General features: G+C 34.5%; 3 protein-coding genes across 29 annotated transcripts in view; 2 read left to right on the top strand and 1 right to left on the bottom strand.

Annotated features, from left to right (window-relative positions):
• The window catches only part of LOC126865578 (BUB3-interacting and GLEBS motif-containing protein ZNF207), a 42183-nt gene that overhangs the window by 25110 nt on the left and 4797 nt on the right, over window positions 1-12276 (top strand). The gene's annotated exons all lie outside the window — the stretch shown is intronic.
• Window positions 1138-7963, top strand: LOC126865579 (cytochrome b5-related protein). 3 transcript variants are annotated; one of them, XM_050618287.1, is made up of 6 exons: window positions 1138-1212; window positions 3398-3654; window positions 3798-4065; window positions 4201-4492; window positions 5734-5949; window positions 6316-7963. In XM_050618287.1, exons 2-6 carry the CDS (start codon window positions 3424-3426, stop codon window positions 6590-6592), a joined length of 1284 nt encoding a protein of 427 aa, XP_050474244.1. In that variant the 5' UTR covers window positions 1138-1212; window positions 3398-3423; the 3' UTR covers window positions 6593-7963. The 3 variants fall into 3 exon arrangements, with proteins under 3 accessions (XP_050474244.1, XP_050474243.1, XP_050474242.1); XM_050618286.1 differs by having other exon boundaries at window positions 1149-1418; XM_050618285.1 differs by having other exon boundaries at window positions 1149-1432.
• The window catches only part of LOC126865565 (myosin heavy chain, muscle), a 41287-nt gene continuing 36639 nt past the window's right edge, over window positions 7629-12276 (bottom strand). For 24 of the 25 annotated variants that reach the window (XM_050618249.1, XM_050618235.1, XM_050618244.1 and 21 more), the window contains exons 22-26: window positions 11735-12096; window positions 11205-11600; window positions 10734-11078; window positions 10375-10623; window positions 7629-8541 (exon numbers count right to left, since the gene is read on the bottom strand). In XM_050618249.1, coding sequence (XP_050474206.1) covers window positions 8458-8541; window positions 10375-10623; window positions 10734-11078; window positions 11205-11600; window positions 11735-12096 — 1436 coding nt within the window. In that variant the 3' untranslated portion in view covers window positions 7629-8457. Of the gene's footprint in view, window positions 8542-9732; window positions 9795-10374; window positions 10624-10733; window positions 11079-11204; window positions 11601-11734; window positions 12097-12276 lie in introns of all 25 variants that reach the window. The other variant, XM_050618253.1, reaches the window with a different exon arrangement.

Raw genomic sequence — 12276 nt, 5'->3', positions numbered from 1 at the left:
ACAAATTATTAATTTGTCATTACTTTATACTATAGTTTGATAAAATTAATATTCCGTTACTCCGAAAGCGGTGAAAATGTCTAAATACATAATATGTACATATGTATATATCACCAGCAATATTTTTACATAGAAATAGATACAGGGTGTCCTAGTTCTTCACAAGACTATATAAGCAAACATAAGAAACAATGTTATATAGATGTAAGCTGTTATATACTCTGTTAAAAAGTTATAACAAAAATACGAAATAACAACGAATTAATTTTTTGTTCGATATCACGTAGGAATAAAACGTATAATATCCATTGACGTTATAATTCCGTTTCACAATGTAGTGCGAATACGAAGACTACGGAAAATAGAATCTATTGCATTATTAATTTCCTATTCATTCTCTTAACTGCTGCAAATACGATATGAATCATCTGCATTAACTGCCGACACGTATTAATTTGTGTTTGGCAAACTTTTTCTTTTACGTAAATAAAAATCTGTTCAAGTGATATCTGGTGAACTTGGGAACCAGGGAATTGATCCTTCTCGACCTATCCATCTTTGAGGGTAACGGATTGCCGGACTGTTTTGATCAAATCAACGACCTCGGCAAATAAACACCAAAGCCTGTGTAAGCATATCAAATAGATATGGGCAACATACTGGGTCGACGAAACAGCAGTCCTTTATTTTGTGTCGTTTTAACAAACTTTTTAATATATGAATAAATTTAATCTACAATAAAGCAGTTTAAAGCCTATATTTATATAACATTTTTTTTCTTAATTTTACTTCTGGTATATGATGGGAATGTTTTGTGAAAAAATCTGGTACATCCTGTATATAACTGGCAAAACACATTTTTGTCGCTTGTAATTCGTCGCTTATAAAAAAACAAAATTTTCTCATAACCTGAAGAAACACTTGACTTCATGTTAAAAGAGTTAATAGTTATAAAAATTGTAACAATACCGGTCAAATTTTTAAATAAAAAGTAATATACACATATTTATTTTGATGTGTATAGTGTCAGATATTCTGCAATGAGTAGCAACGCGTCATAGAGTTATCGTCTGTTGGATTGACTATCGTTGCAGGGTCAAAGTACTAGGTCGTTCAGGTTCTACTCAATATATGTTGGTTTGACATATATAAGAAAGAAGAGTACTTTCCATATTGTTCCATTAAAAGCAGTCCGTTGAACAACGTAATCAGGTTCAGTTTTAATTAGTGTTACAGTAAAAACAAAGTATCTTTTCGTGTAATGAGTTACGTCTTCGTAATGTGATGAAATAAATATCGTTGTTTGTCAATAACTATTAAACAGCATCAAGTTATTTGGAAATAAATTAGAAGATTCAATCACAATCTACCATATTAGAAAGTTCTACAAGAAATCTCTATACACGATTAACATTTTGGTATATAACGATTGGTATGAAAAAATTATTAGAAAATATGATAAACATTTTTTTTCGTATAGTAATGTGTAACTAGAAATATTTATAATAATTAGTAGACATAGTAAAGTTAACTTATTAGAAACTTAAAGTTGCGGAATAGAATGTGTACAATACACACGTGCATAATACATAATATACTCACGTTATCGCAAAATAATACTATTTTTAATCAAATATGAAAAACGGGGAATCCATTTCAGTTTATATTCTAAATTTAACTTTCATCCATTCAATTTATCTTGCTTGATAATGATTTAGCAATTAATTTATTCATGAACAATAATATAAAAATAATTTCTGTTTGTAAAAATATAAAATCAATATAAAATCATGTAAAATATAATATCATATACGTGGTATATTATTGCACTTCCTTATTCAGTATTTTAATTCATTGCGACAATAGTAATCGAATGTGTTGACATTTGATAAGTCACATAGAAATCAAGCAAATGTGATTTTAAAAATTAGTCATTAGACGTCATTACAATTGAGATATTTTAATAAATGATTCAAATAATCAAGTGAATAGTAAAGTAACGATCAGTGGCGGATTTAACCCTTTGGAAGCCTGAAGTTAATAATCATTTTGAGGACCCTGAGCTAAACTGAATTTATAAAAGTTCAACCTGGCTAAATCGTTAAAGCTAAATCGTTAAACCAATAGGAAATTATGACACATTTAGAGATTCTTTGATTAATCTGTCAGAGTCAATATTAGTTAATATATAGCTATAAGTTAATATTCCCTTAGACGGTGAATATTAACATCATGTGCAGTAATTAAAATCCGCACGATATCATGGCCAGTCTAAAACTGCATTCAAAATTCCCATGGTCAACGAGTCTTGTCGGAGGATTTAATTACTTTTCACGCATCCTAGAAAACGTAAGAATGTTCTAAAACACTGTACGTATTGATTCAGCAAACATCGTTTTAGCCAAGCTAACACTTTTATCCCAGTCTTCCCATACCAATAAATGTATTTTATGTAATTCTGATATTTGTTTATTATTCTTTTTGATAGGCATATTGTTTCGGGGCCCAACGCTTTTAGTCTCATTAGCGTAATGGTAAATCCGTCCCTGGTAACGATACACTATTTTACAGATTTACCCGCACACCTCTATTTTCCCTTTTTTAAACTTTAATGATATATTTATTTTGCTAGTATTAGAAACGAACATAAGATAGTCAATTTTTTAATTTAAGACAAGTGTCGCCTATATGAATGGTAATATTAATTGCGAAACACATATCTGAAATAGAATGTTATATAACGAATGATACATTACTATTTATTAAATACTTCACCCAGCTTTAATCAATTATGTGTAAAATTTAACTAACTGTAAGGTATGTTAACATTTAGTTTAAGAAGGCATAAGTACTTCGATAATTATTGTCCTCTAACCCTATCCTATTATTCTCTAATTTTAACCCATTTTTTAACATATCACTAAATCCGCAAAAACAACTACGTACATACAGTATTTACAAAAACATGCAGTTTCATTTATGCAATCTGTCTTGGAAATTATTTCATTCACTTATCAATATCTTGAAACACTAAAAAATTTGTTTTGCAATTACTATATCACTTTGTATCATAATCTTAACACTTGAATAATGTATTTTTAAATAAAACTCGTAATTTAATGTTACTAACTTCTTTTAGATATTTTCAGAATGCAGAGTTTAAGATATGATTGTAAATGGGAATTTTAAACAATAACTCGATAAATTTAACGGGAGCAGGATAAATTAAAATGTTTATAACGAAATGAATAACACGTTTTAATAAGATTCCTTATATTCTTTATTTAGATTTATATCCTGAACCACGATTAAGCAATTGTTATAGTTATTACTTGATGTTAAGTAATGTTACCTACTTACTCACAATTTTTATTTAATTATTTTATGTACCGTACAGATCAATAAAAAAAGAAGAAGAAAGCAATGCGGAAATTAGAAAGTTCGATACCGGGCTTCGAAAATTTTCCTGGAAGGGATGCTAAATTTCAAACAGCATACTCTTTTCTCGAAGCAAGAAGACAAATAGACGCTGCGGAAGGTTTATGGAGGATTCAAAATAATTTATATGATTTAGAAGGTTTTGCAAAATTTCACCCAGGAGGAGCAGAATGGATTCGCCTAACCAAGGGTACTGATATTACCGAACTTTTCGAGGTAATTCGTTTTCGTGCAGTACAATAATTGGTACAATAGTTTCTTCTTCTGGTTATATATTCTTGTTATAAGTCACATAATTTAGTTCACTGTACAGGTTATTTTAAACGATATTTTAAATAAATGTAATTTGTATTTTTCAGTCGCATCATCTAACTGATAAAGCTGCGAAACTGCTTCCAAAATACTTGGTAAGAGAGGCAGTTTCACCACGAAAGCTGCCATTAACGTTTGAACCGAATGGTTTCTTTTCTATTTTCAAAAAGCGTGCATTAGAAGCCCTAAAAGACGTGGATTTTCATCGGTCGTCGACAAAAACAAATTTATTCGCTGATTTTTTTGTCAGTACTACCGTTTTACTTAGCCTCGCAGTAGCTTATACGCAATCTTATTTAATCATCATGCTTGCTGGTTGGTCAAATATTTTAATTACATTTTTAGTCTTTAACTACTACTATATGATAAATATAATTTGCACGATATTTTCTTTTTTTTCTTATTTTGGATGCAAAATGCTATAATTGAAATACATACTTATGATTTCAGGAATTTCTCTCGGGTGGACCACGGTTATTGGTCATAATTATTTTCATATGAGGAATAGTTTTCGAATGTACTACTTTGATTTAAGCACAATGTCGTCGAAGGATTGGCGAATAACACATGCAATGAGTCACCACATGTACCCTAATACCCTTTGGGACTTTGAAATATACTCGATTGAGCCTTATCTGTTTTGGTTACCAGATCCTAAAAAATCATTACTGAAAGGTATCATTAGTCAACTGATAAGTCCTATCATTTGGGCTTTAGCTCTTTACACACAAGCAATCAAAAGGTTCGTTATTATTTTTTTATATCAGGGTTAAAGATTTATCAAAATCCAACGATGCATATTACGCACAAATAATATTTCTTAATATTAAATTGTTTATTCCGTGGCTAAATATTTCATAAATAGATGCAATATATCATATAGTATTTATTATTCGAAACTCTTTTGCTAGTAGCTGCTAGCTGTTTGAAGATGACCTTCCGTTACTTCTACAATCAGTACCCAATTTAATTATTATCAACAGCAAAAATCTCTTCTTTGGTTATCTTTCTCACTCCTTTTTTTATTCCTTCCTTTCCTTCTTATTATCCTCCTCCATGAACTTTCTTATTACCTTCAGCTCGTTCCCACATCTAAATTTTGCAATTAGATATCTCCATCAACACACCAATGCTCTCTCCTTCTGCTGTATGATTTTCTGCACCTTTCTTTCCAACTCGGACATACTCCCTCTTTGGTACACCGTCCATATGTTCCAACTCACTTCATTTATTTTTAACTGTCTTCTCACTACTTCTCTTTCCCATTTCTCTGTTACTCCAGTTGTTATTTCTGTTATAAGTCTTTCCTTCTCCCATTTCCTTTTCGTAAAATGATAATACCATATAAAGCCTTTAGGTAGTCCGTATGTGATCTTCTCCCATTTATTATCATTATTTATCATCTATCCACGTTCCTATTAAATCTACGTCGTTTTGCCTTTCTATATACTCGCAGAAATCCTTTTCTTTCCTGATATATTCCAAAACACTATACTTCCCTCTTCTTTCTTCTCCTGTCTCTCTTTGCATTTACTTTAGGTAGTCCGTGTGTGATCTTCTCCCATTTATTATCATTATTTATCATCTATCCACGTTCCTATTAAATCTACGTCGTTTTGCCTTTCTATATACTCGCAGAAATCCTTTTCTTTCCTGATATATTCCAAAACACTATACTTCCCTCTTCTTTCTTCTCCCGTCTCTCTTTGCATTGCTTGTTGTTCAGCGAGATCTTTTTAAAAATGTCCTTTCTCGCTTCTTCCTTCCCCCCTCTCTTGTCATCTTACTACACTCTCCATCAACTCTTAACTTCTGGTAAACCCTTCACCACCTTCCCATTACATCTTCCGTCTTTGCCATCTGCACCAATTCACCTTGTATTTTTGTTTTCTTTTTTCAAGTGGTCGGATTATGGTGTTATAAATGAAATATTGTTACGTTAAATGCGAAAAGTCAAAATTAATAAATACGTATTCGTTTCAGATATTACTCTGTGTTCTTCGAATATAGAAAATTCGAATTTCGAGATGCTGTACCTCTCTTTTTGCCCATATCGATGTCCTTTCTCGCGCCAAGTATTTTTGTGGCTGTGAAACTTTGGTTATTAATTATATTAACAGGCAGTTTTATATTTTTTATGATCGGTTTCAATGCAGCTCATCATCATCCCGATATCTTTCATGATGGCGACATATACAGGTTCGTTTGTATACGTATCGGTAATACGTGCTATATACATTCTTATATTCATATATTCTTATATATTTTATATTTTAATCGTACTACATATAAGTTGCGCAAGTTGTATTTGAAATTACTCGTCAAGATTAAATTCTTAGAGATTTTTAAAGAAAGATAGGAGGTATATATCAATTCAATGCAACTTATAGATCTTGAAAATTTATCAACACAATAATTCTATTTATATATGTATGTATATGTGTGCATATTTATCGTTAATAGGTTCATTCAAAATTATAGTTTCTAATCGAAAGAAATGTGAACGTATAAAAAAAATATTCTCAATTGAAACAGTTAATAATAGAGACGAATAATATTTTCTAGAAACGATTTCGACTGGGGTTTGCTAGAATTGGATGCCGTAAGAGAGCGAACAGTGATCGATGACTCTGACTTTCTGGTGTTGACTAACTTCGGATTACACGGTCTTCATCATCTTCTGCCAACAGTGGATCACTGTTACTTGCCACTTTGTGAAGAAGCTTTTCAACAAACTTGCAAGGAATTTGGAGTTAGTACTAAGAAGTTTACCCAATGGGAGCTTGTAAAGGGACAATTTAAACAAATCCTACGTAAAGAACGGAAAAAGAATATTAGATAGAATAACGGATAGGCTATGATTAAAGCGACGATTAAAAATAATTTGTTTCTTGAGAGGGTCAGCGTCCACTTAACTTAGGAAATAAGCACTAATCACGTATATTATTAGCAATCAGTGAATTCGTATAACAAATACGTGATTTTGGAAATACATTTTTGATAGAACACAAGCAATGCATAAAGAAGTTGAGTTTGATTCGAGTCGTCTTGCGCTATGTTGTTCTCGTAATTTTAAATAATTTTAACGTTGAAACTGTTTTGTAACTCCTACCTTTTCATCCTCTCAAATATAACATGACGAAGCTTTCTACATTTTAAATCGTACATATACGGTTAGTCGCGAAGGTCTACAAACACCTGGCTAACCAAAGAAATTGAAAATGCACTTTGTCACAATATCATTTATACCTACATAGCGATACAATTGTCATTAATGTTTTCCTAAAAGGAATTAAAAACTCAAAACATCTGACTAACAAAAATCTTGGGATAGAGTTGCATCAGAAATGACAGAACCTTACATTTTTTCGACGTCAAGGAATTATTGATGTTCACGTAGGTGCCCCAGAAAATATTATTATACTTATTAAGCACGTTATTTTTATGATTTCATATAGGTATAACAGGTGCATGCAATTTTTGTAACACATTGTATTTTATACACTTTTACTTCTTTCCTCCTACTAAGGGTGAAAGTGAATAAGTTGTGTTACATTCTGACAACGTGTGTCTTAATGTGCCAAAAGGATTCGTAGAGCTAATGTTTTTACTATGATATTTTATACGCATATAAGGAGTGTATGTGGACTTTTATGACGAATATAAAGGAAATGAATGAAAAATTACAGTTAGGTACATATGTATCTGAAAGCGAATGAAAATCAACGGTATAAAATAAAAGAAAGTTGTTAGTATTTGCTGCAACGGAGACGATATGGCAAGAAACGAATTATGAGGCGATGATTAAAAGATTCTAAAAATTCTAAAAATTATAAACGATTAGAAGGCTGGAGTATATGAAATGACAAATATTGCGATTGGTTCTTAATTTTATTTATTGCTTATTTATTTTAATAAATACATACTTCGGCTCTCTTTATAAATTACAATTAACTTTATAGGATAGGGTTATCATTTCGATGACGTATATAATAATGCGCGCTGACGTTCAAATCCGTGACTAGCGTTATATTTTTATTCATTGTTTATTTTTTTATAACATGTAATCTTGTTCTTTTTTTTATCGTTCCGTTTCTGTAATGTGTATATCGTATCTATTTATCGATTCGTCCGCTTGATACGCGCGTATGCCAGTATTGCACATACTTTTCTTTTCTGCCACGTGTTCATAATACAACGTTTAAAATTTCGAGCTGGCTCTCGTTTTTCATTTCAACCGCTCGCTCGCACCTTTCCTTTCTCTCGTTTTCTCTCTTACTCTTCCACTTTCACTCTTTCACTCTCTCTTTCCTCGACCGTCAGCGCGAGTGGTGAAGGTTAATCTCTCCTCCACGTCTATTGTATTGCCGATTTCTTCTGCCAATTAACAATCAAATATACTAGAATTAGAACTAGAATGTCGAAAGAAAAATTTCCAATCTTTTGTAATCTTCCCTTTTCTATTTTTATCTCGAAGCTGGCAAGATGAGACCAAGCACGGACATTCTCGTGTCAACACGAAAGTAGTAAAGATCTGAGGATACTTTCTTTACTTTTTGTATGAAGGTGTATGTGCGTAGGTATGAAGACGATGGGATGAGTTATTTGAGTGAGATGACACGATGAAAGTTCGCCGGTTGCGATCAATTCATACGTTAAGCTGTTACGATCGTGTTTGTAACAAGTATATCGTTGTCGTATAGATTTTTACAGTTCACCATCGGGCTGCAGGTCGAAGCGTGGCGGGAATGCGGAACCATCCAATTGGGGTTTGAACGCAGGTCGGTGTGGCTGAAAAATTCCAAAAGAAGTATTATTATTTTCATTCGGTACTTCCGTGATCGCTGTTAATCATAGATCAGCGAATTTGTTCGAAAGCATGTTTATTTCTGTTCTCGCGAATAACAACAAAATTCTCACGCGATACGTTTCTGGTCGAGATGCTTTCGAACAACACAAGTTGTTTCCGGGAAAGTGTTTTCCGGCTTTTAGCGATGGGATCAAGTTCGAAGTTTTTATTTTTATTTGGCGTATCTTTGGTATAGCAGTAACAAAACCGAATACGTTTTAAACGATATGAAATTTTCCGAATTGCAGACTCACGATTTCTGTCTTTTATTCAAAGGTAGAGAATAATTTGTTTCTTGTTAATTTGATATTATATCGTTTCTAACGCTACGATATCGCAATGCCAGTTTATAAATGTATACCATATGTCTTTAATTCCATCCCTAATCCCATCCTTCACCAGGATCTAGTATCGCTGTATGCATTCAAAAAAAGAAAACATTTTTTGGAGATAGATATTTAGACACGTTCTTTGTGTCCTTCTCATTCATTCTGCGTGTTTATCGCACATCATTGGTATTGGCAATTGAAAGACAACAATGGGATATGAATCGAGGGTCGTAATACCTCTCTTAGACAGTTGGAATGATTTTGTCTGCTTAGTTTCGTGAAAAGAATCATAAAGTGGATGATACATCGACTAATTGCAAGAACTAATCTAAGTATCTAACAATAATTATATCGAAAATCGGAATTAACAACGAAAAACGATCGATGGAGTTATGTCTTTACATCGCGTCGCGTCTTTCATCCGTCTAATGTCTAACGAAAAATATACGTAAACAAATCTATTCACATGTAATTAACCAGTCACTAACCAAGCAACGATTCGTCTATATTCTATATTATAACAGAGGGATCGGTACAGTGATCCGTTCGTGAACTATCATGAATTTGTTTGGGATAGGTAATACACAACGTTAATCAGTGACTAGGAGCAAGCTTCATACTCGTAAGGTATGCCCCCGTCAAGTGTTATCAGCTTTTCACACAGGTTCAAGAAAATAAGACATTGACGATCGGCGGATTGGGGATTCGGAACAGTTCTGTCTATGTATAATTGCTTTCTTGCGATTATTGTGCTTTTCCATGTGTCGACACACACACGTGCTTATGACACGTGCACAAACTTACATGGACCGGCGCGGTACTCTTTACTCCATTGCGGAGGGCGCCTTACGGGCCTTCTGTTGGGGCTATACAGGGACATACAGATTTACAATTAGAGATAATTGCCGCAATCTCTACTTTTCTTTGTACGCAATAGTTATTCTCTTTTCTTTCTACGACTTTTTCTTCTCGTTTTATAGGAAATTTCGTTCTCGATCGCCAACTTGGAAATCCTGTGCCATTTACTATGCCGTATTGATTTTTATAAAATCGAGATTTTCACATATCCTGCGGAATATACACGTAGCTCGATACATTTTAATAAGAGATTGCTACACGAGCTACGGAAGAGAGATCCTACTGCTATTCTACGAAAATTTCTCTTTTCTTCATCTACGTCGCTGATAACGTAAATCTCCATTTTTCATAGCACACGTATCATGGAATTTCTCGGAAAATTTTTAGTCGAATATTTCTTCCAATATTATATAATCAAGTTATATTAAACCTTATATTATTACAAAAGAAATTAATCGTCAAATCAAAAAATGTAAAAAGAAAAAAAAAAGGAAGAAAAGTATCATTTTTAAATACGATACGAAAAGAAAATGTAGGAAATTGAACGAAGAGAATAAAAGAAACGGTAGTAATTGAATATTTGCTTACCGCTGGGCTCAGTCCGCGCGCAGCACTTCCTCCGCGTCCTTTAGTACGGAACTTGGTAATTGCCTGTTCAGCCAGGTCCGCCCTTTCCTCTGCCTCCTCGAGCTCTTGTTGCGCTTTGCGGAATTTCGCGAGATTCAAAGCAGCGATTTCTTCAGCTTCCTCGATCTGCCTCTTGTAGGTCTTGATCTTCTGTTGAAGCTTATCGACAAGGTCTTGCATGCGCTCATGGTTCTTGCGGTCCTCATCAGCCTAAACATTTATAGATTTAGAATAAGCTATCGCTGAAAATCTCGATAACGCAATTATTATTATTATACATTATATTTTATACGATATGTATATATCGTACGAACTCGTACCTGGAAGCTGAGTTCCTTGATGCGACGTTCGGACTTGCGAAGATTCTTCTGAGCGTCAGCGTGTCTCCTCTGTTCTCCATCGAGTTCGTTCTCCAATTCACGAACACGTTGTTCGAGTTTTTGAATTGCCTTCTTACCACCTTTCAGGGCATTCGCTTCAGCTTCGTCGAGACGCACCTGGAGTTCCTTGATCTGAGTTTCGAGTGCTTTGCGAAGCTTCTCTTGCGTTTGAGCATGATCTTGTTCGGCTCGAAGTTCGTCGGCTAATCTAGCGGCATCAACCATGGCTTTCTTTGCTTTCTCCTCAGAGTTCTTTGCTTCGTTCAACAATTCGTCCAAGTCAGACTGAAAACAAAATAAATACGAGTCTCATTCGGATTTGTCGTTTTTTTCGAATGTTTCGTCGGAGCTTTTATAAAATAAATGTAAATGTGAAAAATTAGAATCGAATAGAAGGATAAGAATGCTCACGTGAAGGGTTTGCAGCTCAGCCTCGAGTTTTCTCTTGGCAGCAGAGATGGAAGCGTTCTGAGCACCTAGTTCGTTGAGTTGCTCGTGGCAGTCGGCCAATTCTTGTTCAGCCTGGCGACGTCCGCGGTCCGCTTGTTCGAGAAGAGTACGGCTTTCTTCGAGTTCGTTCTGAAGCGCGTTCGCCCGGCGTTCCGAAATTCCAAGAAGTTCTCTCGCTTCGTCGCGAGCTCGTTGTTCTTCCTCGAGCGCGGTCTGGACATCCTTCAGCTGCTGTTGGTATCTCTTGATGTTCTTTTGAGCTTCGGCATTCGCTTTGTTCGCATGATCCAGGGCGATCTCCAATTCGTTTATATCTGCTTCCAGTTTTTTCTTCATGCGCAAAGCCTCGGCCTTGCCCTGAAAAGTTTCGTCAAATATGTATCATGTTTGCCTCGAGGAATCTTCACGACATATTATGAGATTTTACTCCTACCGTTTTTATAAATGATCTAATAACCGTTTCAAAGAGATTTATCCGACTTTTTACGAACCTTAGCTTCAGCTTCGAGCGATGCCTGCATAGAATCGAGAGCACGTTGGTGATTCTTTCTGGTATTTTCGAATTCCTCTTCCTTCTCCTGGATACGTCGGTCGATTTCTTGTCTGACTTGACTCAGTTCAAGTTGACTGCGCAATACTTTGTTCTCTTCTTGTTCCAAAGCGGCCTCTGCTTCTTCCAGAGCAGCTTGAAGTTCATCCTTTTCAGCCTCCAGGCGCTTCCTGGCTTTTTCGATCTCGTGAATATTGCGTCCACCTTCGCCAATTTGATCCAAGAGGTCTTTTACTTCGTCGGCTAGATTCTTGTTCTCGCGACGCACTGCTTCCAACTGTTCCTGACCTTCTTCGTACGCACCTATACGGATATATTGATATTATAGAAAAGATGTGTAAGCAAGTAAGCATGAGTCAAAGGACGACACGAATCGAGAGCGACTTATGTTGTTAAAACATAACGACAAATAAACTCCGGGCAAAACAATGTCGCCACTACATGCAACCGTCAAATTGCATTGAAAATTGAGGTTGAATTTTC

The sequence above is a fragment of the Bombus huntii genome, chromosome 5 (assembly GCF_024542735.1).
Source record: "Bombus huntii isolate Logan2020A chromosome 5, iyBomHunt1.1, whole genome shotgun sequence".
Taxonomy (NCBI): domain Eukaryota; kingdom Metazoa; phylum Arthropoda; class Insecta; order Hymenoptera; family Apidae; genus Bombus; species Bombus huntii.
This window is presented reverse-complemented; position numbering and strand designations above follow the sequence as displayed.

What these genes read in the sequence shown, in the direction of transcription:
- LOC126865579 (XM_050618287.1), top strand. Translation starts at nt 3,424, where the DNA reads ATGCGGAAATTAGAAAGTTCGATACCGGGCTTCGAAAATTTTCCTGGA. An exon ending in TTTAATCATCATGCTTGCTG is followed by an intron (nt 4,066 to 4,200) that starts GTTGGTCAAATA and finishes TTATGATTTCAG; the next exon opens with GAATTTCTCTCGGGTGGACC. An exon ending in TACACACAAGCAATCAAAAG is followed by an intron (nt 4,493 to 5,733) that starts GTTCGTTATTAT and finishes TATTCGTTTCAG; the next exon opens with ATATTACTCTGTGTTCTTCG.